This window comes from Oncorhynchus gorbuscha, linkage group LG19 (genome assembly GCF_021184085.1).
Source record: "Oncorhynchus gorbuscha isolate QuinsamMale2020 ecotype Even-year linkage group LG19, OgorEven_v1.0, whole genome shotgun sequence".
NCBI lineage: Eukaryota > Metazoa > Chordata > Actinopteri > Salmoniformes > Salmonidae > Oncorhynchus > Oncorhynchus gorbuscha.
Window position 1 is genome coordinate 32,189,487 of NC_060191.1, and position 27,933 is coordinate 32,217,419.

Sequence of the window (27,933 nt, forward strand, 5' to 3'; positions counted from 1 at the left end):
CTAAAATGTAGCAAGTTTCGATAGCAACCAGGGGCTGTCACACACCGGGTCGTAGGAGCCGCTTCATAGCTCGAAACAGAAAATGGATATTTCATACTTCACTTTCCAACACCCGTGGAAATGTTTAACAGTCTTCTCGGGGTATTTGACGAGGACCCTTTCTTCTCGTAAGTGGTATCAATATTGTATTCTGCCACTCGTTCATTCGACTGTCTGAATATGTTTCTAGAAAAATAATATTTATTTTAAATATCAGTCAAAAGTCAACACCACTTTGATCATGACACATATAAACGATAAAGATAAAGGACAAGAACGACTGTACCCACCCCTTGTCTAAAATGAGTCAGTAGTGTAGGCTATTATCAATAGCGTTATAGTATGCCAGTAGTGATTGTGTAAAATAGTGAATGTGGAGAATGTATCAGCACTGTAGGTGCGTTAGCTTGCTAGCCAGCCAGACAATCTTAGAGAGGGTTTATTCCATTATACAACTTTCAATAACTGCCAATATGCTAATATTCCATTCAAACAATGCAGTCAATCGGCTGCAGGGTAGCCTAGTGGTTAGGGCTTTGGACTATAGTAACCGGAAGGTTGCAAGTTCAAATCCCTAAACTGACAAGGTACAAATCTGTCGTTTTGCCCCTGAACAGGCAGTTAACCCACTGTTCTTTGAAAATAAGAATTCGTTCTTAACTGACTTGCCTAGTTAAATTTATGGAGCTCGCTCCGTTGTAACGACAGCTACTGACAACATTGCGTTGTGCTGATAGAGCCGCTCGAGCTTTGAATAGCCAGCCAATCGCAGTGTTCGTCGGAGGTCATGTGGCTGATTGTTCATCAACCCAACGTTCTAAAATGTGGCAAGTTACGATGGTAACTTCATTGACACCGAGCGCGGGGGGACTGTAACGTTCACACACCCGGTCGTTGGAGCCGCTTCATAGCAGGAGACAGAAAAGAGATATTTCATACTTCACTTTCCCCGTCCCAACACCCGTGGAAATGTTTAACAGTCTTCTCAGGGAATTTGACGAGGACCCTTTCTTCTCGTAAGTAGTATCTTTATTATATTCTGCCACTCATTCATTAGACTGTCTGAAGATTTTTCTCGAAAAATAATGTTTATTTCAAATAGCAGTCAAAAGTCAACACCACTTTGAACATGACACATTGTCTCAGAAATTAGACAAGAACGACTGTATGCTACCCACCCCGTCTCTACAATGACACTATGTAGGCTATTATCTATAATGTTATATTTTAAGAGCTGCATTCACAATCAATAGGTTGAAGATATTATTATGGGGAATTGTGTGCCCAATTCCAATGCTTTGTTATCAGCATAGCCTATTTCCTTATATAAGCAGTTCCAGACTGAAAAACTGTTTATATCTCCAGGCCATTGGACTGCTGAACAGCTATCACTTTCTGCATGGCAACCTGCCTCTGCTCTGCCCTGCACCTTGAAGACTTATGCCCCATGTGTATATATAGAGTTATATTCTAAATCATTTAAATGACAACTAAGGCACACCGACATCAATGTTTAATTTCTTTCAATATCTACTGGTTAACATGTAGGCTACAGTAATAGCATGGTACTTACTACTCAAGGCATAGAGTTACCGTTGTCAGCAAAACATTGCTTCATGTTTTTCATTGGTGAATAGATACTGTGACCCATTCCCCAGGATAAGTGAGAGAATGAAATATCTATTAATCACCTGGCCTAGATCCTTGACATATCTTAGGCCTGCAATAAAATATGATAAATGTTACATTACAACCCCCATCTTCAGTCCACAAACCAGCCCTCCACTTGCAATGCCCAGTTGCATGTTCTTGCTATTACTATTTTTATTAGTAGAATTTTCTTTTTTAAAACATATATTCTACACAGAAGTGAAGCCGCTCCGAACACCCAAAACCCTCCGGTTGTTCCCACCCACCCCACATCAAGCTATGACTATTTGTACTATTTTCACACAGAAAAATGCCAATCACTGATTTGACCTAAAAAATAAGGCAGAGCAACACTGCCTCCTTCATTTATGTGTTTGGGGAGGTGTTCCACGAATTGATAACTAATACAACTATGCCTACTCATATTAATTGTGAATTTGGTTGTATGACAGACAGTATATTATGAAATGGTGAATGCCTGGTGTTAAGAAGTTTCCTTCCTTCCTTTATCTCCCCCCACTTTCCCTTTTTCCAATCTACAGCTCGTCAAGGTAGGACCATTTGTTTTTCACTCATCAGCACAGTCATCAATTCTGCAAAGAATTACAGAACCAGCATCTCTGGGAATGTTGAGGCTAATTCCCTCTCTTCTTCTTTGTCTTCTCCACAGGGATCCATTCCAGGCACACAATACCCGTGTACAACAGATGATGCGGAGTTTCTCAGAGCCCTTCGGTCGGGACTTCATGCCCAGTCTGACTGGCGGGCGAGAAAGGGGCCACGTATCCAGGGGCCAACTCAACACTAGCATGGTGCCACGGGAGGACCACAGGGTGAGGACTACTGCTTTGACTGTGACACACTGACTGGGGTAGGGTAACTAGGGCCAATGTGTTGTTCTGGTGAACCAGGTTAGGTCCCACACATAATAATAATAATAATACATTTGTAAAGTGCATTTTCTATGCTCAATGTGCATGACACGAGTAGCCTGGGAGTATCGATATTGGCTAAAGCACATACAGATCCTGACTAGGATATGTCAGGTCAGGAGAGGGTTGTTGGCTTGAAACTCAAACAGGTGACTGCTTCAGTGCCTCTAGTTCATACCCTATCATTAAGCCGGTCTTCTTACTTGGAGAGCATTTCCCTTTGGATTTGTGCTCCTTATCTGTTTGTGCTATTATGTCAACTCTTTATAATGCCAAACATTTGTCTGCACAAACAGATCTGGGACCAGGCTACAGTGCCTTGCGAAAGTATTCGGCCCCCTTGAACTTTGCGACCTTTTGCCACATTTCAGGCTTCAAACATAAAGATATAAAACTGTATTTTTTTGTGAAGAATCAACAACAAGTGGGACACAATCATGAAGTGGAACGACATTTATTGGATATTTCAAACTTTTTTTAACAAATCAAAAACTGAAAAATTGGGCGTGCAAAATTATTCAGCCCCCTTAAGTTAATACTTTGTAGCGCCACCTTTTGCTGCGATTACAGCTGTAAGTCGCTTGGGGTATGTCTCTATCGGTTTTGCACATCGAGAGACTGACATTTTTTCCCATTCCGAGAATCTGTGGAAAGAACTGAAAACTGCTGTTCACAAATGCTCTCCATCCAACCTCACTGAGCTCGAGCTGTTTTGCAAGGAGGAATGGGAAAAAATGTCAGTCTCTCGATGTGCAAAACCGATAGAGACATACCCCAAGCGACTTACAGCTGTAATCGCAGCAAAAGGTGGCGCTACAAAGTATTAACTTAAGGGGGCTGAATAATTTTGCACGGCCAATTTTTCAGTTTTTGATTTGTTAAAAAAGTTTGAAATATCCAATAAATGTCGTTCCACTTCATGATTGTGTCCCACTTGTTGTTGATTCTTCACAAACAAATACAGTTTTATATCTTTATGTTTGAAGCCTGAAATGTGGCAAAAGGTCGCAAAGTTCAAGGGGGCCGAATACTTTCGCAAGGCACTCTATGTTCTCTTGGCTTGAGAAACAGAAACTGGCGACCATACCTCCCAGTACATTGTAGATTCTCCCCATTCACTTGTACTCTCTTGGTGAAGGTGTGAAATCATATCCTTAGCCCAGGAGTTGGTCAGTTCCTGGTACTGACCTACATACTTTCCTCCTTTATCTGTGTCAGTGAGTGAAGGAACCCAAACACCTGCACCACAACTCGCCCCCCTCCACCCACCTCCCTCATTTCAGCGTCCAGCTTTCAAACAAACAAGAACGCTGACCAGCCGAAAGAGATAAAAAAGAAAAGGGCTTAGGTTTACCGGGGCCGTGATGGAAAATGGCCATGGACGTGTAACCGGATCCCCCCCCTGCTGCCAGGTCAGGCCAGCGATGCTATAGTGCTTATTGAACCTCTGCTGCTGCTCTGCTGGGGCACTGGAGAGTGTGGTGGGTTGTAGAAGGGCAACCCCTCGCCTCTCTGGCCAGCTATCTTTGGCCTGAGGAGGGTATATTTAGAGCATTGTTCCTCTGACACAGTGCTTTCTCACTCAAACACACCAATGGCCCTCTTGAGGACCCTGCTGCCCGAGCTGTTGAAAAGACACGTCAAAACAGACATGTTTGTTTTCATAGCTGTTTGGCCCATGGTTACATGCAGCAAATCAGGAAGGACACACTGTACACATTTCTCATGACAGCATTGGTTATGAGTTTATCACAATATAGTTCTGTTTTCTCATAGACCTGAATCCTGACTTGAGATCCTTGTACATAACATTTTTGACATTAATGCATGATTGCAAAGTTAACCATGTGCAAAGTTAGGATTCAGTGTGTGGTTAATTTTCTCTGTAAATTTCAACAGTACTGAATTACAGTTTCATTACATTTAAACACTAGCCTATTAGCTCAGCTTTGCAATGCAGTTATATGCATTTTCTATCAGAAGGCAAATAGAACATGTAGGCTGGTGGGAAGGCCACCACATTTTTTAAAGATACCCCTACCCGAGGTAGAACAAAGCACAACCATGTTTTTTCACATCCCTAATGTCTCCCATTTATGAAATGGATGGTTGTATCCAAATACTTTTCTGCAAAAGTAGTTAAATTGATCGATATTTTGACACACCCCCTAAATTCAAAAAGTACAGAATAATGCCTGGCTGTAGGGGAAATGGGCCACATAAGCTCATGTAACCCAATATTGCAAGCTCTGATATCGCAACATTTTAAAATACAAGTAGTCAGTCGTCTGGCATACATACATACACAAACAGCATTAGGATATTGTAATGCATCTTGGTAATATAAACCTGTAAACACAGAGATACAATAGGTTGGAAATGTCAGCTATAAATATTTATGATGAATGTAAGCTTTACTTTTTGCTACGTGCTTAAATTCTAACTTTCCATCTCAAATGTGCTCTCATTCAGTGTATCATCCTGTCTGACAAAAGTACATACAGTTACACATGTTTTCTGATGTTGTGGCAAGTGTAATCTGCTCTAAGTAAAGCAAGTGGGCTCCGACATCGGAATTAGATTAGATGTTTTCCATAATTGTATACAACACTCATGCCCATAAAGACTGATTTGGTGTAAATCCATTTTATTCGGAATCCAATATGGTCAACATGATTACATTTAAACACCTTCGCCTGTATATAATTTGCCCTTGTTAATTTTAAATTGAATGTGTTTTTCTGTCTTTAAAAATTTTTCATCTTGGATATCTAGAACTATGGGTGGCACTGCCACTGCCTCTTGTTTGAATACCAGATCCAAATAGCTTTTCAATGTGTGTTCATCTCATTCACACACTTACAGTGGGCAATTCTGAAAAATATCATCACAAACCTTTGACGACACAAAGCACATAATAGCATAACCAAGTAACAGGAAAGCAACCTGTAATACAACATTCAGTCATTCTAGTAGCGTATATGTACAGTGCTAACCTTTTTCCTCTTTCCCCACTGAAACTGAATCAACCTTGCACACTTAAAGTCTTTGAGGTGACCAGGACATGAGTGTGTCCTAACAGGGTGAGGAGACAAAGTAGCCAATAGTGTTTGTAGTTCTGGGGCCTGACCAGCTTGCATAGGTAACTAGCCATTCTAGGCAAGCTATCTTTCTAGGCAAGCTATCTATCTTTATGATGGGCAGGATATTGGGGCTGTGTGGTGATCAGTTTCCAATTCTACAACAGTTGGGTGCAGACTCTCTGGGAGTGAAGCTTGCATGCCAACCAGGGTTGGGCTCAATTTGAATTGAAGGCGGTCAATTCAAGAAAGTAAACTGAAATTCCAATTCAATTATTGAGAAAAGGGCATCTATTTTCAATGACTTCTCAACAAACTGAAAAGAAAAAGCTATTAATGTAAAAGGTTTTAACATTTTAGAATTTTTTATTCAAATCACTTCCTGAATCGACTGACTTCAATTCAAATTGAGCCCAACCCTGAAGCCAACAGGACCCTTTGACTAATTGGAATGTTATCTCAGCCTGAATGATTCTGGGGATACTTCAGTAGTGAAATGGTTAGTTGTCGGGTTCTGAAGGAGAGTCTGAAAGGGCTGTCACAAACAGACCTGCCCATAGACCTTTCCAACGCTTAATTTAGTTTTTAATTTGTCACAATTCCTGCAGTTCACATCCTAAAAATTCCTTAATATTCTTCTGGAAGTCGGGTAGGATGATAATTTGGACGATATTAACTGTGGATAGTTGGCTGCGAATACAGTCTGGGACAGGACCAGCGGGAGATGAGGGTGACAGAACCAGTGATGGCGACCTCAGGAAGAAGTGTTACAGCTCCAGACATACATACTGTACATTTTAAAGATGATCCCTGGGCTTTGATGGACTGTAAAGGGTTTGCAGAGGAGGTGGTGCTGGTCAAGCATGGTGCACAAAGACCACTATCTCACAGTCAATCCCCAGCCACCATACACGATCACATACAGCAGGGCTGCCCAACCCTCTTCCTGGAGATCTACTGCCCTGTAGGTTTTCAGTCCAACCCTAATTTAGCATATCTGATTCAGCTAGTTAAGGTCTTGTTGAGCAGCAAATTAGGGTTAGACTGAACCTACAGGATGGTAGATCTCCAGGAAGAGGGTTGGGCAGCCCTGACATATAACATCTTTGTTTCAGTTTGACCATCCTAAGGGGCCTCTTGTTTGCCCTAGATGGCATATGTCCTTAAAGGGATGTTGGGATTATTGCACAGTTTCCCAGACCAATGCATGAGTCACCCCAACATGAAAGCTTATTCTTTACATGCAAGTCCAGTTCCGGTATCACATGGGCTGGCTAGCCATCGCAAAATAGGTACATATGATGGCAATGCACGACAGCACTTTCCAGGTGGCATTTTGGCTATTGAACGGCCTACTGACATGTGACAGTCCAATTCCATGGTGTCTCTGTCTGTGGTAACTGCCAGATGGGAGGACTGTTGGTGGTGGGGACCTATCGAGGACTGGGAGATTCAGGATGGCATTGACATTGAAGAGGTGCAAATCCTATCATATGTGAAAGCCCAGTAAGTTGATGGCCTTTCTCGTCAATGAGTGTCAGGTTGTTTTGGTTCAATGTGGTGAACACCTCCCTTATGAGCTTGTTACATCCTCCCCATACCTATAATCTCACCATGTCAACATGTATGGCGTCTCCAGGGCAGACTGGGAGATTTGGGATGGCATTGACATTGGAGAGCTGCCATTCCTATGTCATGTGAAGGCCCACTAAGTTGATGGAATTTCTTGACAATGAGTGACAGGTTGTATTGCAAGAGTAGGGGCTGAACAAATACAATCCACAATGAGAGGTTTCAGTGTCTGAGCCCAATTGTTTTTCTTAGAGCCGATGATATTACAATAGCCACAACATAAACGTGTTAGTTAGTGTATGCATTTCTGTCAGGCAGAACTATGCAGCACTGAATGACAGCAAAGTTGTCTATTAATCAGATAGCAAAAATCATGAATATTCATACTGTGCCTTCAGAAAGAATTCATGCCCCTTTACTTATTCCATATTTTGTTGTGTTAGAGCCTGAATTCAAAATTGATTAGATATATTTGTTTTCTCTCACATATCTACACACTGCCCCATAATGACAAAGTGAAAACATGTTTTAGTAATATTTGCACATTTATTCAAAATGAAATACAGAAATATCTCATTTACATAAGTATTCACACCCCTGAGTCAATACATGTTAGAATCACCTTTGGCAGTGATTACTGCTGTGAGCATTTCTGTGTAAGTCTCTAAGAGCTTTGCACACATGGATTGTACAATATTTGACCATTATTCTTTTCAAAATTCTTTAAGCCCTGTCAAATTGGTTGTTGATCATTGCTAGATAACTACTTTCAAGTATTGCCATAGATTTTCAAGCAGATTTAAGTCAGAACTGTAAGTTGGCCACTCAGGAACATTCACTGTCGTCTTGGTAAGCAATTCTAGTGTAGATCTCGTGTTTTAGGTTGTTGTCCTGCTGAAAGGTGAATTAATTTTCCAGTGTCTGGTGGAAAGCAGACTGAACCAGGGTTTCCTCTAGGATTTTGCCTGTGCATAGCTCCATTCTGTTTATTTTTTATCCTGAAAAACTCCCCAGTCCTTAACGATTGCAAGCATACTCATAACATGATGCAGCCACCACTATGCTTGAAAATATGGAGAGTGATACTTCATAATTTGTTTTATTGGATTTGCCCCTTAATGACACTTAATTTCTTTGCCACATGTTTTTGTAGTATTACTTTAGTGCCTTGTTGCAAACAGAATGCATGTTTTGGAATATTTTTTACTCTGTACAGGCTTCATTCTTTTCACTCTTTCAATTCGGTTAGTATTGTGGAGTTACTACAATGTTGTTGATCCATCCTCAGTTTTCTCCTATCACATCTATTAAACCGTTTTAAAGTCTTTGGCCTCCTGGTGAAATCCCTGAGCGGTTTCCTTCCTCTCTGGCAACTGAGTTAGGAAGGATGCCTGTATCTTTGTAGTGACTGCGTGTCTTGATATACCATCCAAAGTGGAATTAATAATTTCGCCATTCTCAAAGGGATATTCAATGTCTGCTTTTTACATTTTTACCCATCTACCAATAGGTACCTTCTTTGCAAGGCATTGGAAAACTTCCCTGGTCTTTGAGGTAGTCCATATGCAACTTATGTGACTGGTTAAGCAAATGTTTACTCCTGAACTTATTTCGAAAAACATTATTCCACTTTGACATTATGGGGTATTGTGTGTAGGGCAGTGACAAAAACATCTATATTTAATAAGTTTTTAATTCAAGCTGTAACACAACAAAATATGTAAAGAAGTGAAGGGGTGTGAATACATTCTGAAGGTACTGTATTTGCTATTTCCTTCTATTGTATCTCTGTATTTACAGGTCTATATTTCCAATATGCTAATTAAGATATGCTAATGCTGTCTGTGTATGTAGTGCAGACAAGTGACTACTTGTATTCAAAATCTTCTCAATATCAGAGCTTGCAATATTGGGTTACATAAGCTTATGTGGCCCTCCCCCCTCCAGCCAGGCATATTCTGCATTTTTTTCTTAGTTTAGGGGGGGTGTCACAATATCTAACAATTTAACCACATTTGAGGTAAAATATTTGTACACATTTCATAAATGGGAGAGATAAGAGATGTGACAAAACATGGTTGTGTTGTTTTACATCGAGTAGGGGTACATTGGAGGCTCCTCAGAGCAGGACGGGGAAGACCACCCTACTCAGTGAATTTCAGGAGAAAAAAAATAGTTATACATTTAAGTTATCATTTTTAGATAAAACTATACTAAATATATTCACGTCACCAAATAACTGATTAGAAGCATACTGTTTTGTAATGAAGGTCTACATTGGCCTCAATGTAGAACTTCTAGAGGATAGCACGATGGTGTAGCCGGAGGACAGCTATTTTCCATCCTTCTCTGGGTACATTGACTTCAATACAAAACCTAGGAGGCTCATGGTTCTCACCCCCTTCTATAGACGTAGTAATTATAATGACTTCCGGAGGACGTCCTCCAACCTATCAGAGCTCTTAAAGTATGAACTGACATGTTGTCCAGACAATCAAAGGATCAGATAACAAATCTAGTAATGAAAGCATAAGCTACAGCTAGCTAGCAATGCAGTATAGGGAGTGTGGTGAGTAGTTGACTCCAAGTGAGAAAGATAATAGCTGAACAGTTTTGAACAAATTAACTTCATCAAAAATGAAGGAGAAGCAGCAGAGTGAGAGAGAGAGTTTATGTCATTGTACCTTTTTCTTCTTCTTAGTTTACATTTCACTTAGCTAATGCAGCTAATTTAGCCTACTGAACAACCTGACTCAAACGAACAGAGTGGAATGTTATTTATGTTAGCTAGCTGGCTAAGGCTATCCAACACTGCAACTCTTCCAAGTCAAGGTAAGCTTTCTGTTTTATTGATGTATTGTCAACAGGGCCCGCTGGTGTAACTGCTAATCTGCTTGCTGTACACTACTGCCTGATTATACACATGGATTGGATTGTGGGTTTACTAATGAATTATTTCTAGTTTGTTGACAATAGCATTATTATATTTTTTTTGTTGTTGTATTTTCCACCCCTTTTTTCTCCCCAATTTCGTGATATCCAATTGGTAGTAGTTAGTCTTGTCTCATCGCTGCAACTCCAATACGGACTCGGGAGAGGCGAACGTCGAGAGCCATGCGTCCTCTTAAACACAACACAACCACACAATGCCCATCCAACCCGGAAGCCAGGCGCACCAATGTGTCGGAGGAAACATCGTACACCTGGCAACCGTGCCAGCGTGCACTGTACCAGCCTGCCACAGGAGTCTCTAGTGCGCGATGAGACAAGATATCCCTGCCGGCCAAACCCTCCCTAACCCGGACGACGCTGGGCCAATTGTGTGCTGCCCCATGGGCCTCCCAGTCGCGGCCGGCTGCAACAGAGCCTGGACTCGAAACCAGAATCTCTAGTGGCACAGCTAGCACTGCGATGCAGTGTCTTAGACCACTGCGCCACTCAGGAGGTGACAATAGCATTAATATGGTGACAACAATGTAGGCTGTGTAGCGGTTATGGTATAAATGTTTGTCTTAGAGGTTTTTGCGCCTTGTCACAGACACCTGTTTTGTTGTGCACTGGTGTTCACAAGTGAAGGGGAAAGGTGAGAGCAAGTGATGCTGTGTGTTGCTGCTATGAAAGTGAACTGTGTGTGTGGGTGATTAAAGGTGTATTCATTGCGCCAATTCTGTTGCAAAACGATTCTTAAATGGAAACAGAACAAAACAGAGAGGGATTTACCTAAATTTGTCCAATAGAAACTCTTGTTTTAGTTGCAAAAAAGAATCAATCAATCACATGTATTAATGAAGCCCTTCTTACATCAGCAGTTGTCACAAAGTGCTTATACAGAAACTGAGCCTAAAACCCCAGAAAGCAAGCAATGCAGTTGTAGAAGCACATGGTGGATAGAGATAACTCCCTAGAAAGGTTGGAATCAAGGAAGAACCTAGAGAGAATCCAGGCTCTGAGGGGTGACCAGTCCTCTGCTGGCAGTGCCAGGTGAAGATTATAAGAGTACATGGTCATTAAGGCCAGATTGTTCTTCAAGATGTTCAAACACTCATAGATGACCAGCCGGGTCAAATAATATTCACAGTGGTTATAGAGGGTGCAACAGGTTAGCACCTCGGGAGGTGCAACTGTTTGGACTAATGATTACACACCCCAGATCAGCTAGATGCAGGCAAGAGTGTGCAAGGCAGTATTGAATGCATCACTGTTTGTCACCTTGTTTACTCAAATTTGTCTCTCAAACCTTTATAGCGTAGTTGCAAACTTACAGTTTTAGGCTGGGTTGTAGGAACCTTATGATGGGTATAGGGCAAATTTCAGAAACATGTAGTAGGCTACTAGCCAAACCTATCAATGTTACATTGAGCTGGGTGAATGGAATATGAATGATAGTCATTCATATTCCATTCATACGAATGACTCGTATGAATATTATTGTCATTATTTATATTATGCTATAATCTTAAACAGTGCTAGGGTTGCAAAGCGACCTGTAGTTTACCAAAGTTACCGGAATCTTCAGTAATTTTGGTCATTAACAGAACATCTATGGCAATCTATTGTAACTTTGGTCAATTATACTTGAATAACTTGTCATATATAGTATTCATTTTTTTCTATTTCCATATTGTCCATGAGTTTCTAGTAGGTAAACCATATGTTCAAGAGAAAATAGCCTAATTAATGAAAAAAGCATCTAATCAACAATGGCATTATTTTCAAATATCTATGCAACTCTTCCAATATTTACTTTTTTCACAACTGCTGCCACCAATTTGATGCAAAAACATTACCAACAAATGCATACTGATAAAATAAAATAAACTAAAACAAATACAAAGGATATTTCAGGCTGAAACCCTCATTAACACCAATGTTATTAACTAAGTTGATGGTTTATATTAATGTTTACAGCTTTGTCATTAAATGTTTTATTTGAAAATCATGTTATTTAATTATTTGGTATATTTGACATGTGATAAGACCAGAAAGAGAGCAAGAGATAATGAAAAACCTGTAAAAATCTGAAGTACCCAAAAGGGCCACTAGACATCTTGTGAAATATTAGATAACCTCCTTGAATGATACCAAAATTCTGGTAGTATACTGGTAAACTTAGAAAGTTTCCAGTAATATACCCTCCCTTTGCAACCTTAAACGGCACCGACCGCCACTGCTCAAAAACTAAAGCCCTTTTTGAGGATTGATCGATGGTCTAATGGTCATATTCATTCGGACATGAAAATGTTCTAAAACATTTTGCAACAGATTCTGAAAATGAGTGTTTCTTATTGAACAAGTTCCAGTTGTCTCTCCCTTTTTCAGTCCGTTTTCTTCCATTTGGTGTCTAATGGTCATGACCGAGATCTGTCTAATGGGCCTTTGCTCCCATTTCCCCTAAAGACACCTTCTCTCCCAGTATAAAGGTCTCATGATTACCAGGCAGCTGCCCTGCTTTAGAAGCCCCGAGATGCTAAACTTAGTCCCTGTGTCCTTTCACTAATCCTGCACCCCTCCCCGTGTGCTCAGTATATTTATCCCTGGTAATTACTTTCAACGTTCACCAGCCTACATAGGTCATTAGTAGAGCACTACATTGGGAATAGGGTGCCATTTGGGAGGTAGACACAGTTTTAGAGAGCTTTAAAGAGCGCTACTGTAGCAAGCTAGCTCACAGTTGAAGGTGTTGTTGGTAAGAGCGTGTGGTGCACTGTGCACAGCGGTGGCTAGTTCTGTAGCAGTGGGCTGTTGTAGGGATTTTTGAAAAGATACTGGTGGATGCAGGGCTTTGCTTTTTTAAAATAAAAAATAGTTTCTATTGGTTCTACAGACTGATTAGTCTTCTCTTTTCAGCAGTAGGAATTTCTTTCCAAACTATACATTTTTCCCGCGATTGTATTTTAAAATCTGCAAAAGGCAAAGCAACAGCTGCAACCATCCATAGAAATATAATCCATAGATGGCAGTTCCCATTCAAGTCAGAACTGGCATCCATTGCTAGTGTACCCATGAGTTTAACAGTCAAATTGCCAGGGTAAGAGGTTACAAAACCCTTCTATGGATTATACGTCTATAGCCACATTGCAACAAGCAATATATTTGCCGTGCATGCTGCCCAAACTGCGGTCTTCCCGGCTGTAGGCAAACCTGTAACTGACAAAGTAAAGGAAACACTTGAGTAAACGAGGGATGCAAAGTATACAGTGCATTCGGAGAGTATTCAGACCCCTTGACTTTTTCCACATTTTGTTACGTTACAGCCTTATTCTAAAATGAATCAAATAAATGTTTTCCCTCATCAATCTACACACAATACCCCATATTGACAAAGAAAAAAAAACAGGTTTTTAGAAATACCTTATTGACATAAGTATTCAGACTCTTTGCTATTAGACTCTAAATTGAGCTCAGGTGCATCCTGCTTCCGTTGATCATCCTTGAGATGTTTCTACAACTTGATTGGAGGCCACCTGTGGTAAATGCAATTGATTGGATATGATTTGGAAAGGCACACAACTGTATATATGTTGACAGTGCATGTCAGAGCAAAAACCAAGCCATGAGGTTGAAAGAATTGTCCGTAGAGCGCAGAGACAGGATTATGTCGAGGCACAGACCTGGGGAAGGGTACCAAAACATTTCTGTAGCATTGAAGGTCCCCAAGAACACAGTGGCCTCAATCATTCTTAATAAATGGAAGAAAGAACCACCAAGACTTCCTAGAGCTGGCCGCCCGGCCAAACTAAGCAATCAGGGGAGACGGGTCACTCTGTCAGAGCTCTAGAGTTATTTTTTGGAGATGGGAGAACCTTCCAGAAGGACAACCATCTCTGTAGCACTCCAACAATCAGGCCTTTATGGTAGAGTGACCAGACGGAAGCCACTCTTCAGTAAAAGACACATGACAGCCTGCTTGGAATTTGCCAAAAGGCACCTAAAGACTCTCAGACCATGAGAAACAAGATTCTCTGGTCTGGTGAAACCAAGATTAAACTCTCTGGCCTGAATGCCAAGCCTTTACATCTGGCACCATCCCTACGTTGAAGCATGGTGGTGGCAGCATCATGCTGTGGGGATGTTTTTCAGCGGCAGAGAATGGGAAACTAGTCAGGATCGTGGCAAAGATGAACGAAGTACAGAGAAATCCTTAATGAAAACCTGCTCCAGAGTGCTCAGGACCTCAGCCTGGGACTACGGTTCACCTTCCAACAGGACTACGCCCTAAGCACACAGCCAAGACAACGCAGGAGTCTGAATGTCCTTGAGTGGCCCAGCCAAAGCCTGAACTTGAACCCGATCGAACATCTCTGGAGGGACCTGAAAATATATGTGCAGCGACGCTCCTCATTCAACTTGACCGAGCTTGAGAGGATCTGCAGAGAAGCATGGGAGTGCCAAGCTCAAGACTCAATGCTGTAACTGCTGCTGAGGAAAGGGTCAGAATACTTATGTAAATGTAATATTTCAATTTTTTAATAAATTGCCAGCAATTTCTAAAAACCTGTTTTTGCTTTGCCATTATGGGGTATTGAGTGTAGATTGAAAAAACGGTTGAATCAATTTTAGAATAAGGCTGTAATGTAACACTCTGGATAAAGGGTTGAGAATATTTTCCGAAGGCACTGTATACAGTATAGATAATATTTGTTTGTAATTTTTGTATTATATATATATATATATATATAAAAATTGCTTCCACACCGGGCCCCGCACGGGCCTGGGCCCAGTGGTTTCAGCACCGGTAAGCCCCTGCATTAATCCGGCCCTGGGTGGATGTTGTTTTGGGTTGTTCCTTTTGCTCTTCCATCTGCTTGGCAAGCGTGCTCTGGCACCCACTGCAGAAGGGTTAGCAGCTATGAAAGATATTATTGCTCCGCTACCGATCTCAAGTATCACGCATGCTTTAGTGAATCCGCACCCTATATCAGATACGTGCACACAGGAGCACACACACATCAGCACACGCACACAGACATTCACAGCATCGTTGAAGTAAAGCTGCTGTTTCTTTTGCCAGTTTGCTGAGCATTCGATCCCCCCAGACTGTGAATATGTTTAGTCTTTCCTCTCAAAGGTCGTTTGGCTGTTTGGGAATATCACATTTCGTTCCCTTCCATCACACTCAACTACTTGCTTAGTTAATATAATCTTTCATAAGATACCTTGGATTCAGAGGAGTTTGTTTTATTTCGCTTCACTTTAATCACTCATTAAAGAAAATATCAAATTGTTTTATTTCGGTTCATTTAATTTCACTGGGTTAATTAAAGCCAAGATCACATTTCAGCTTTTTATATACCTGTCATAATAAAAAAAACTTTATCATGTGTTTTGATTTATAAAAGGAAATGGGCACTTTGTCACTAAAGTTACTCCTACTCTCTATATCATTAATCTGCTGACCAGTTTTTTATTTTTTTATTAGGGTAGCATCTTTAGCCTCCCCAGGGGTTTCTAACAGTTCCTAGAACCCATGCCTTCACAGCTCGCCTGTCCCTCCATTCCCTGAGAGCTGAAATTAAAGCCCTATGCCCTGGCCTCAGTGTGACTCATAGCTCTGCTTTAACCAGCGAGAGGGGGGAATAGAGTAAGACGCGATGCCATGACAGGCTGGGAGGGGGGGAAAGGGGACCATGAGTTTTTAAAAAATCGAGCAGTAGCACAGCCGCCCCCAAAATAATGTATTACAGCCCCTGTGAGTCAATACTTTACATTTTACACGATCAACCTCTGCGGCCATCTAAAAATATGCCCGATATGCGAGTGTAACGGGCATTTATTCGTTTATACATGCTATTCAGAGATATAATTGGCCCGTCGTGCTACGTACAGGCCTATCAGGGGCAGCGAGGAGCGTTTTACATCACCCTGACCTTTGGAAAAGAGCTGAGCGAGCAACCGAGATAGACCCAGACTCTCCGCCCCCGCCCATCTGCCCACCCGTTGGGTCCATGCAGTTTTGTTTTCAGAACGAGGATATGTGTTCAGTGTTAAACCCCCTGTAATCCATGGCAACGGGTCCCAATTACATGGAGAGCATAGCTCTCTCAACACCCTCCAGGCTGAGCTCCAGCCAAACCTTTCTCCCTCTCTCTCTGGTGTCTGTATCCACATACGGTGCCCCTGGCTTGGGTTGGGATGTTTAGGATGCCTGCCCAGGCCTCCAGGGGTTATAAACACCCTGAAGTAGAGAGTCAGGGGAGCAACGGCTAGGACTGAAATAGTCTTTCTCCCAATTTGCACATTCAGCAGGTTCTAGGCCCCATGTAAATGTGGGAAGGGCTAAGGTTCAGATTCACAGTGTAATATAACAAGAAAACAAATCTAAAGAGACTATAGACTACATACTGAGAACAAACTGAATACATGTGTAAAGACGGACACTATTTTGTATATGAGCCTTCCTGTCTCAGTGGTGCCTTGCTTTCTCAGGCTTCTTTGTGAGTGCGTGCGTGTGTATATGTGTGTGCTTATGTCTGTGTTGCTGCTGCTCTGCACTCTATGTTCATTCTGTATTGTACTGCTTTTCAGAGGATAAGCCAGTCGCTTTCGCCTTTCGGCTGTGTTGATAGCACGGTTAGTCCTTAAGACTACTCAAATGCTATAATGCAGCACCATTCCTTGTTTCAGCCATAAGCTGACCATTGGCAAGTACTAACCCCCCTCACCTACACTATATCTTTATAGACACACACAGCAAGTTTGAATCTAGCTGGAGTTATGGTAATAACGTAATATTTGTTATATTATTTGTTATATTATTATTATTTGACCCTGCTGATCATCTATGAACATTTTAACATCTTGGCCATGTTCTGTTATAATCTCCACCCGGCACAGCCAAAGAGGACTGGCCACTCCTCATAGCCTAGTTCCCTCTAGGTTTCTTCCTAGGTTCTGGCCTTTCTAGGGAGTTTTTCCAAGCCACCGTGCTTCTACACCTGCATTGCTTGCTGTTTGGGGTTTTAGGCTGGGTTTCTGTACAGCACTTTGAGATATTAGCTGATGTAAGAAGGGCTTTATAAATACATTTGATTTGATATATTGTGAATCTGAGCAAAGGCCACATCACATTCACAGTGCATATGTGCCATGCCATAATTGGTAAGATGTGGGAGTATGCATGTATGCACCCAATACCAAGTGTATGTGTAGGCTTACTAGGTTACATGTGTGTGTGCATGCGATTGTATCTACCAGTATTAGTGTGCGTGTGGTCATGCACACACATCCTGGTTGTTTTACGAGCTGGTTGACCCCTCCTGTTGATGGTGTTGGGTCAAATATTACCCCAGCCAGCTGGCACCCACAGCGGGCCAGATCAACTCTGCTGGCTGGCTGGTACCCATGGTGGCTCAGCCTCGTGATTTAGCTCACTCTAGCAGTCCTAGGAGGCCTGTGGTTAGTTAATGTAACTTACACTCCACTACAAGAGAGACTAGGATCATGTGGTTGGATCGAGTATTGTAAAACAGTCAAAAAGCTCTATTTACGCAATGACATGCACAGGATGTTGATTTAAAGCCCTATTGGCCCTGGTAAAAAGTTCTGCACTATAGGGTGCCCTAACGGACTCAGCCTAAAGCTATGCTAACTTATCAGTGTGATTTTTGCGGTTGTGATGTTTTTTTTCTCCAAATCACAAAGGTTGCATATGCCCAACTAATGCACGTTACCAAAACATATCTATCCACTGAGATGGAGAGGCAGAGTAGGTGAACAGATCTCCACATATGTGGTTCCCACTATGAAGCATGGAGGAGGAGGTGTGATGGTGTGGGGGTCCTTTGCTGGTGACACTATCTGTGATTTATTTAGAATTCAAGGTACACTTAACCAGAATGGCTATCACAGAATTCTGCAGCGATACGCCATCCCATCTGGTTTGCGCTTAGTGGGACTATCATTTGTTTTTCAACAGGACAATGACCCGAAACACACCTCCAGGCTATGTAAGGGCTATTTAACCAAGAAGGAGAGTGATGGAGTGCTGCATCAGATGAGCTGGCCTGCACAATCACCCGACCTCAACCCAATTGAGATGTTTTGGGATGAGTTGGACCGCAGAGTGAAGGAAAAGCAGCCAACAAGTGCTCAAGATATGTAACTCACCACCTGGATTTGGTCTTATGTAGCAAAATGTAAAATTGTGTTTTTTACATTGGATAAAAGTAGAGACTCAGCTACAACATGGTATATCATACACTGCATTTTGAGGAACAATGGGAAAGTAGTACTGCTTTGAAAGTTGATAAATTTGTTAACTCACTTTTGAGGAAATGGTCTTTGAATGTTTTGGTATCTAGAGCTTTTTGTCTACACCCATTCAGCATCGTTCACACCATCTTAAGCTTTAGCCCCACCCATCTCGTTTCGCTCTCGGAGCGTTCATAGCGCACACCTAACGCTCTGGCCGAAGATTTGTTTACCTCTGGATAACATAGAAACAGCCTAACCAGCTCTGCTGGCAACAATTTCATTACGCTTTTTTGCCAACATTTACTGACACTGGCCATATTCAACAGGTGTAATAACGTCATACACGTAACGTTAGCTAGGGAGCCAGCCAGCTAACGTTAGCTAGGTAACAGTACACTTTAGCTTAAGACATGTAGCTAGCTAGCTAGCTAGGTAAACAACATGTAAGATCACACACGTTACGTTAGCTAACGAGCCAGCCAGCTAACTTTAGCTAGTTAAACACTACCCTGCGCAAATCTGCTGGGAGCTAACCAACCAGGTTCAATGTTAGCTAGCTAACATTAGGCTCTAACTAGCAAAGCAAATGGCTCTGGGATACGAATAATATCGTCATACACGTAACGTTAGCTAGCTAACAGTACACTTTAGCTTGAAATGAAACCACTTTTGTGTAATATCTGAAAATGTAGCTAGCTATCTTAATAGTCTGTATACATCATCATGCATGATGGACGTGTTTCCCTGTCACGGATGCCATGGTTGCCCTTAGTTTGAAGATGTAATCCGGAGGCCGGTGTTTTCTCCATCTCTTTAGCTATCATACTCTAATTCCACTGATTTCAAAACTCGATCCTCCAGAAAGTGGAGAGCAACATTTAAAAAAACTTTTAAAAAACAGCGTTCAACAGGATTACCAACACAGACTGACCAGCTCAAATAGACAGAAGCCCTCTATATGGCAGACCAATCCAAACTCCTCTCTCGGCATGTCCAGCCCACTCATTATCTCAGCCAATCATGGCTTGTGGGAAGGTTGCTCACTTTCTTGTGGCTTAACCAACAAGGCTCGTCATTTAACAATTTTATTCATTTTTACAGACATATAAGTTTGTTATTAAGGCACATGAACGTTCACGTTCCAGAAGGCCTTTCTGCCAAAAAACGCATTTTGATCAAAATAAAAAACGTTCAAATGGCTCTCCTGTGAAGTCGTGACTCGCGTTATACGCCTAGTGTCCTGAAACGCGTCACATGTGGGAAATCCTTCTAGACTGTTGAAAAACATTCCACATGAAGCTGGTTGAGAGAATGCCAAGATTGTGCAAACCTGTCATCAAGGCAAAGGGTGGCTACTTTGAAGAATATAAAATATATTTTGATTTGTTCAAAACTTTTTGGGTGATTCCATTTGTGTTATTTTATAGTTTTGATGCCACCACTATTCTACAATGTAGAAAATAGTAAAAATAAAGAAAAACCCTTGAATGAGTAGGCGTGACTGGTACTGTATATTTAACGAGTATTGGTTATGTTTTAGTAAAAAATAACAGCATACAGTGTTCAACTGCACACTCTGATGACGTCAAAATGTGTACACGCTCCAGGCGGACAAAGGAATCACACTCCGTGTATCTCTGATTGATGAAAGATGTCCAATATAGTGATGAGTGAAGTTAGCCTACATATCTAAATAGATTTTAACAAACTAGATTATGAGTATAATTGTTAAGCTATGGTGTGAATCCTTACTTTAGCATAAGTCAAGCATTCACCCAGTCATGCATTGATGTCAATGGGAAAATAAGTGGAAATTCGACTAGTGGAAGTTTTGCCCCTATGATGGTACAGCGTGGAGGGAGATTTTATGTTGTATGGTATATGGATGTCTATTGTAATGGTGGTATGGACCTTAAAGTTAGTTTTGAATGGCCCATTGTTCTTGTTCCCTCTGCAGGACATGGAGTCGAAGAATCCATTCAGTATGTTGGACAGCATGATGTTTGGCGTGAGGAACAGGATGGAGGACATGCACAGAAACTTTGTGAGTCACGTTGTGTCTCTTCTCAGACCCCACACAGCCCATACAAATAGAATTACTAGAAGGGTAATAGTATGAATGAATTAATTATATTTTTATGACAGACTTTGTTCATTAGTGTTTTAGCACGTGTGTTCTACATGGCTTTATACTCACGTCAATCTTTTTTTATTTTTTATTTCACCTTTATTTAACCAGGTAGGCTAGTTGAGAACAAGTTCTCATTTGCAACTGAAACCTGGCCAAGATAAAACATAGCAGTGTGAGCAGACAACACAGAGTTACACATGGAGTAAACGATTAACAAGTCAATAACACAGTAGGAAAAAAAAGGGGGGAGTCTATATACATTGTGTGCAAAAGGCATGAGGAGGTAGGCGAATAATTACAATTTTGCAGATTAACACTGGTGTGATAAATGATCAGATGGTCATGTACAGGTAGAGATATTGGTGTGCAAAAGAGCAGAAAAGTAAATAAATAAAACAGTATGGGGATGAGGTAGGTAAAAATGGGTGGGCCATTTACCGATAGACTATGTACAGCTGCAGCGATTGGTTAGCTGCTCAGATAGCAGATGTTTGAAGTTGGTGAGGGAGATAAAAGTCTCCAACTTCAGCGATTTTTGCAATTCGTTCCAGTCACAGGCAGCAGAGAACTGGAACGAAAGGTGGCCAAATGAGGTGTTTGCTTTAGGGATGATCAGTGAGATACACCTGCTGGAGCGCGTGCTATGGATGGGTGTTGCCATCGTGACCAGTGAACTGAGATAAGGTGGCGCTTTACCTAGCATGGACTTGTAGATGACCTGGAGCCAGTGGGTCTGGCGACGAATATGTAGCGAGGGCCAGCCGAATAGAGCATGCAAGTCGCAGTGGTGGGTGGTATAAGGTGCTTTAGTGACAAAACGGATGGCACTGTGATAAACTGCATCCAGTTTGCTGAGTAGAGTGTTGGAAGCAATTTTGTAGATGACATCGCCGAAGTCGAGGATCGGTAGGATAGTCAGTTTTACTAGGGTAAGTTTGGCGGCGTGAGTGAAGGAGGCTTTGTTGCGGAATAGAAAGCCGACTCTTGATTTGATTTTCGATTGGAGATGTTTGATATGAGTCTGGAAGGAGAGTTTACAGTCTAGCCAGACACCTAGGTACTTATAGATGTCCACATATTCAAGGTTGGAACCATCCAGGGTGGTGATGCTGGTCAGGCGTGCGGGTGCAGGCAGCGAACGGTTGAAAAGCATGCATTTGGTTTTACTAGCGTTTAAGAGCAGTTGGAGGCCACGGAAGGAGTGTTGTATGGCATTGAAGCTCGTTTGGAGGTTAGATAGCACAGTGTCCAAGGACGGGCCGGAAGTATATAGAATGGTGTCGTCTGCGTAGAGGTGGATCAGGGAATCGCCCGCAGCAAGAGCAACATCATTGATATATACAGAAAAAAAGAGTCGGCCCGAGGATTGAACCCTGTGGCACCCCCATAGAGACTGCCAGAGGACCAGACAGCATGCCCTCCGATTTGACACACTGAACTCTGTCTGCAAAGTAATTGGTGAACCAGGCAAGGCAGTCATCCGAAAAACCGAGGCTACTGAGTCTGCCGATAAGAATATGGTGATTGACCGAGTCGAAAGCCTTGGCAAGGTCGATGAAGACGGCTGCACAGTACTGTCTTTTATCGATGGCGGTTAATGACATTGTTTAGTACCTTGAGTGTGGCTGAGGTGCACCCGTGACCGGCTCGGAAACCAGATTGCACGGCGGAGAAGGTACGGTGGGATTCGAGATGGTCAGTGACCTGTTTGTTGACTTGGCTTTCGAAGACCTTAGATAGGCAGGGCAGGATGGATATAGGTCTGTAACAGTTTGGGTCCAGGGTGTCTCCCCCTTTGAAGAGGGGGATGACTGCGGCAGCTTTCTAATCCTTGGGGATCTCAGACGATATGAAAGAGAGGTTGAACAGGCTGGTAATAGGGGCGGATAGTTTCAGAAATAGAGGGTCCAGATGGTCAAGCCCAGCTGATTTAGTGTGTGGGTTTTTTTCCAGGAGAACCTGTCCACAGACTCGAACGGCAACACCAACGCCCACTCATTCAGCTCTTCCTCAGTGAAGACCTATTCCAAGGTTGGAGACGAACCCCCCAAAGTGTTTCAGGCCTCCTCCCAGACACGGCGCGCCCCTGGCGGGGTATGTACACTCAAGTATGGCCAGAGATACTGCTGAGTGGCTGGGGGAGGGCTCTCCAAGCTGATACTGCACTGAACACTAAGGAAGTTGTTTACAAGAACAGCAAGCCCTCAGAGTCATATAGAGAGTATAAGAAGAGTTTAATTCCAAAATGCTATACATCCATTCATTAGCTTTTATTGTTTAAAGAAATTATGAAAGAGATTGGTGTATTTCTTTTCGCTATCTAATCATTGCATGGGGATGTTCAATGACAGACATGCACAGTATTTATTTAAACTCTATCTATCACTTGATGGTTTCATTTTAGAGACAAATCAATTCTTTTAGCAAAATGCTTTATATTTCTCTCAGAGAAATAAGTAGTACTGCTAGGTTTTACACAAGCAAATGTAAGAAATATTTTGTTTATAAAAAACAGGGCAAATTCTACATTTGTTGACAGTAATATAAGTATGTATCTGTATGTAAAACATTTTACATTTGAGTCATTTAGCAGATGCTCTTTCGTCGGGGCATGGACTCTACAAGATGGTGGCCCATGTTGACTCCAATGCTTCCCACAGTTGTCAAGTTGGCTGGATGTCCTTTGGGTGGTGGACCATTCTTGATACACAAAGGGAAACTGTTGAGTGTGAAAAGCAGCAGCGTTGCAGTTCTTGAAACATTAAAACTGGTGCGCCTGGCACCTACTAACATACCCCATTCAAAGGCACTTAAATATTTTGTCTTTCACATTCAGAACAGGTGTTCATAATCAGTGTATAGGGTTTTGGGAGATTCTTTCCAAATGCCTGAAGATACCACGTTCATCTGTACAAACAATAGTATGCAAGTATAAACACCATGGGACAACGCAGCCGTCATACCGCTCAGGAAGGAGACCCATTCTGTCTCCTAGAGATGAACGTACTTTGGTGCGAAAAGTGCAAATCAATCCCAGAACAACAGCAAAGGACCTTATGAAGATGCTGGAGGAAACGGGTACAAAAGTAACTATATCCACAGTAAAACAAGTCCTATATCGACATAACCTGAAATGCCGCTTAACAAAGAAGAAGCCACTGCTCCAAAACCGCCCAAAAAAAAGCCAGATTACAGTTTGCAACTGCACATGGGGACAAAGATCATACTTTTTGGAGAAATTTCCTCTGGTCTGATAACACAAAAATAGAACTGTTTGGCCATAATGACCATTGTTATGTTTGGAGGAAAGGGGGGGAGGATTGAAAGCCGAAGAACACCATCCCAACCGTTAAGCACAGGGGTGGCAGCATCATGTTGTGGAGGTGCTTTACTGCAGGAGGGACTGGTGCACTTCACAAAATAGATGGCATCATGAGGCAGGACAATTATGTGGATATATTGAAGCAACATCTCAAGACATCAGTCAGGAAGTTAAGCTTGGTCGCAAATAGGTCTTCCAAATGGACAATGACCCCAATGATACTTCCAAAGTTGTGGCAAAATGGCTTAAGGACAGCAAAGTCAAGGTATTGGAGTGGCCATCACAAAGCCCTGACCTCAATCCCATAGGACATTTGTGGGCAGAACTGAAAAGGCGTGTGTGAGCAAGGAGCCTACAAACCTGACTCAGTTACACCAGCTCTGTCAGGAGGAATAGGCCAAAATTCACCGAAATAATTGTGGGAAGCTTGTGGAAGGCTACCAGAAACATTTGACACAAGTTAAACAATTCAAAGGCAATGCTACCAAATACTAATTGAGTGTATGTAAACTTCTGATCCACTGGGAATGTGATGAAATTAATAAAAGCTGGAATAAATCATTCTCTCTACTATTATTCTGACATTTCACATTATTAAAATAAAGTTTTGATCCTAATTGACCTAAGACAGAGAATTTTTACTAGGATTACATGTCAGGAATTGTGAAACTGAGTTTAAATGTATTTGGCTAAGGTGTATGTAAACTTCTGACTTCAACTGAATGTCTGACACAGCAAGAGTTTCCTGATACTGGCTTTCTCAGTCATTATTGTCCATCGCCTCTTTGGTAACTCATTCTGATTGGCTGTCCCCGTGTCTAGATTAAGGAGACTCGGCAGTCCCTGAAGGACTCAGAGAGTGGTCTGGAGAAGATGTCCATTGGACACCACATCCAGGACCGAGGACACGTGGTGGAGAAAAAACACAACAAGAGGACGGGGGAACGGGAGCTCAACCAGGACTTCCAGAATCTGGATGAATGTAAGTCAGTTGTAGTGTAAGGGGGTCAGCATCCCCCCCCAAAAAACAAAGGGTAATACTTTACTTTAACCTTGCAGGTGATTATGCATTATGATGTGGTTCTAATGCACTGTAAGACATGTTGAAAGAATGTGTCACCCCCTTATGTCTTATTATCATATCATAATGATCATTACTTGAGTCTGTTGAAAATGTCCTATATAAAGGGACATATCATATTATAAGCCTGAAAAACATCACAAATGTGCATACATGCTTATAAGAATAACACATAATACTTGCGGTCTTTAATTAAAGTGTTACCAATTTATTAATTGTTTTTTATGATGCTTTGATTATTATTTTAAGGCATATAGGTTATCATCAGTGTTCGATGAATAGTCATAAAAAATACAGAATTTACTGTTAGAGGATTTTCCTATCCCAGCTCTGTTTGGGGTTTATATAGTCTGAGACATTCCGTTATGTTCCTATCTCAGAGAAAATAAGGTATTCAAATTCCAAGGAACTGCCCCTTGCCAGGTTAATCACAGCATCCCACAGAGTGATACCTAAACTGTTCCTGACCCCTAACCTCTGCCCTTTCCCCTCATAGCCGAGGCGCAGTCCTTTGACGAAGAGTGGCAGCAAGAGGTGTTTAAATTCCGACCATTTGCCCCCAAGTCCCTTCTGGAGGCCCCCAAGCCTAGGGTGGTGCATCGGGCAGCCCTCACTGCCGCCACCGGCCCCGACCAGGGACATAGGTCAGTCATCATGTGTCCTGGGTCATATAATGACACGTGGGACAGATCCGCTCGAGGAGTGGCCGTAAACCAAAACAAACCATTTCTGGATGCTACATCAGTGAACATTTCGGTTATGATTGAAGTGTCAAGTATTATACTACAGTTGATCAATGGTTTATTGAAATGTGGGTTGATGGATGAATGATTTATGTCTGCTTTCTAATTTCCCCCCTCAGGGACAAAGTAAAACCAAAACCTGAAGGAAGGAAAATACACATCGACGATCTCAAAGTCAAAGGATCAGGCATGGTGAAGCAGTAGAAATGTCTAGCAAATAAAGCTATGTCAGGCAACAACTCTTTGATGCTTTTACCTGTCTCCAAGACAAGCTTGGTTTCCAGGTATTTTGTCTCACAGAAAATCAGTCAATGACCCAGTTGTTGATATGCTTTTTAGCCTTTCATTTTCACGCTAACAAGTGAAGTAAAGAACACTTGTCAAGTCAGGCACTTATTTTGTCAGAGTAGATCCATACAAGCCTCTTCCAGAAAGCTCAGGACTCCTGTGGAAGTAGCATTAAGACAGGCACACATAAGCTACTAGCAATTATATGTGATATATGATTTCAGAATCATGACATTGAGCAGACATAATTTGTCACATGTTATATCATTGGGCATCAGATCAACAGCAATGTTATCTCAGAAATATTATCCTTCTGCTTTTGGAAATGTCATGTTCACATTGTATAGATTGCATCAAAATGAAACAAACGTATATATTTATGCAGTTAGACATTTGAAGTCCATAAGTGCACTTAGACGTCAAACTTGTGCTTTTTATGTGTAGTGGCCATTGTTTTATTAATGTATTTTACCTGCTGTAATCTTTGTAAAAAAAATACCCTTTTTATATTATTTGACATGGGGTTATCTTGTTTTTCACCATGTTATTAATTTATAACATAAAACACAGAACTTATGGTTGGGATGAAAGTGTCCGGTTCATTCTAAAATATTCTTATCATGGGATTCTTATAGATTGAACTCATAAGATCCTCAATTTGAAAATTAAATATTTCATTTCAAAAGCAAATGGTAGCGTAATCTATTAAAACTGAGTGTGTATCTGATTTGTCATCAAGCAGTATGTTTATCACTATAGGAGCACTGCTGACTGTGCCTGTGTGACAGATACATCTAACAGGGTATTTTTGGAACAGACTTGTCAGTGACTCAGATGTTATGAACCCAGCACACTCTCGCATCATGTGCTCCTGATTTAGTTTAACTTGTTGTCTCCTTGCAGCTATATCAAGTGTGAAAATATATTATGGAATCACCTAAGACGTTAACTCAACAAATGTCCATATATGCAGGCTTCTCAATTATAAATTAAGAGGCAGGGGAAGGAGAAGAGCAGTTAGGTCAGAGGGGTGGCCTCTTTGCCTCAAGGTTTCACAGGACAAAGTGGCATAACTCTGTGTTTATGTAACAAAGTAAATGTCCCATCTTAACAGGGCTGCAGAAATTAGCAAGGTCAGTAATATCATCTGGCTGTTAGGATTCAGAAGGAATGTGTGAAGTGGCTTCCTCTCCTCAAGTTGCACTGATCTAACTGACGATACATAATAGGTAAGAGATTCAAAAGCTGGCTCATTGATGCCTACCGAATATTTGCTTTCCCCTGACCAGTTCCATCACCTCTGGGCAGATGAAGGAAATGAGACGAGGCTGTTTGACTATTTACCTCTAGTCTAACAAGGCCGTTCTTTCATATATCGTCAAAATGTGGCTGTCCGATGCTACCTTACCTCAAACATCTTCATTTGTTCTGTGAGAGACATACTGAACAACAATATAAAACGCAACAATTTCAAAGATTTCACTGAGTTACAGTGCGTTCGTTAGGTATTCAGACCCCTTAACTTTTTCCACATTGTTGCGTTACAGCCTTGTGCTAATTGATTGTCCCCCATCTACACACCATTTCCAATAATAACAAAGCTAAAACAGGTTTGACATTTTTGCAAATAAAATAACTCAAACACCACATGTACCTAAGTATTTATACCCTTTAACTCTGTTGAAGCACCTTTGGCAGGCAGCGATTACAGCCTCAAGTCTCAAAGAGTTCAATCTTGCTTCTCGTGGTCTGAAAGTACCCTTCCCCAGATCTGTGCCTCAACACGATCCTGTCTCAGAGGTCTACAGACAATTCCTTCAATCTTATGGCTTGGTTTTTGCTCTGACATGCACTGTCAACTGTGGGACCTTATATAGACACGTGTGTGCCATTCCAAATCAT

General features: G+C 41.6%; 1 protein-coding gene across 3 annotated transcripts; it reads left to right on the forward strand.

Annotated features, from left to right (window-relative positions):
* LOC124004661 (myeloid leukemia factor 1-like) lies at positions 1-27,828 on the forward strand. 3 transcript variants are annotated; one of them, XM_046313330.1, is made up of 8 exons: positions 1-167; positions 2,232-2,240; positions 2,360-2,522; positions 20,424-20,510; positions 22,551-22,691; positions 24,742-24,901; positions 25,497-25,644; positions 25,863-27,828. In XM_046313330.1, exons 1-8 carry the CDS (start codon positions 121-123, stop codon positions 25,945-25,947), a joined length of 840 nt encoding a protein of 279 aa, XP_046169286.1. In that variant the 5' UTR covers positions 1-120; the 3' UTR covers positions 25,948-27,828. The 3 variants fall into 3 exon arrangements, with proteins under 3 accessions (XP_046169286.1, XP_046169287.1, XP_046169285.1); XM_046313329.1 differs by lacking the exon at positions 1-167 and adding an exon at positions 850-1,055; XM_046313331.1 differs by lacking the exons at positions 1-167; positions 2,232-2,240 and adding an exon at positions 843-1,055.
* The last annotated feature ends 105 nt before the right edge of the window (positions 27,829-27,933 follow it).

Bases quoted from the DNA above. Each gene is read 5' to 3' on its own strand.
- LOC124004661 (XM_046313330.1), top strand. From the start codon at position 121: ATGTTTAACAGTCTTCTCGGGGTATTTGACGAGGACCCTTTCTTCTC. The intron at 2,523-20,423 runs GTGAGGACTACT...TTCCCTCTGCAG, and splicing joins TGCCACGGGAGGACCACAGG to GACATGGAGTCGAAGAATCC. The intron at 20,511-22,550 runs GTGAGTCACGTT...GTTTTTTTCCAG, and splicing joins AGGACATGCACAGAAACTTT to GAGAACCTGTCCACAGACTC.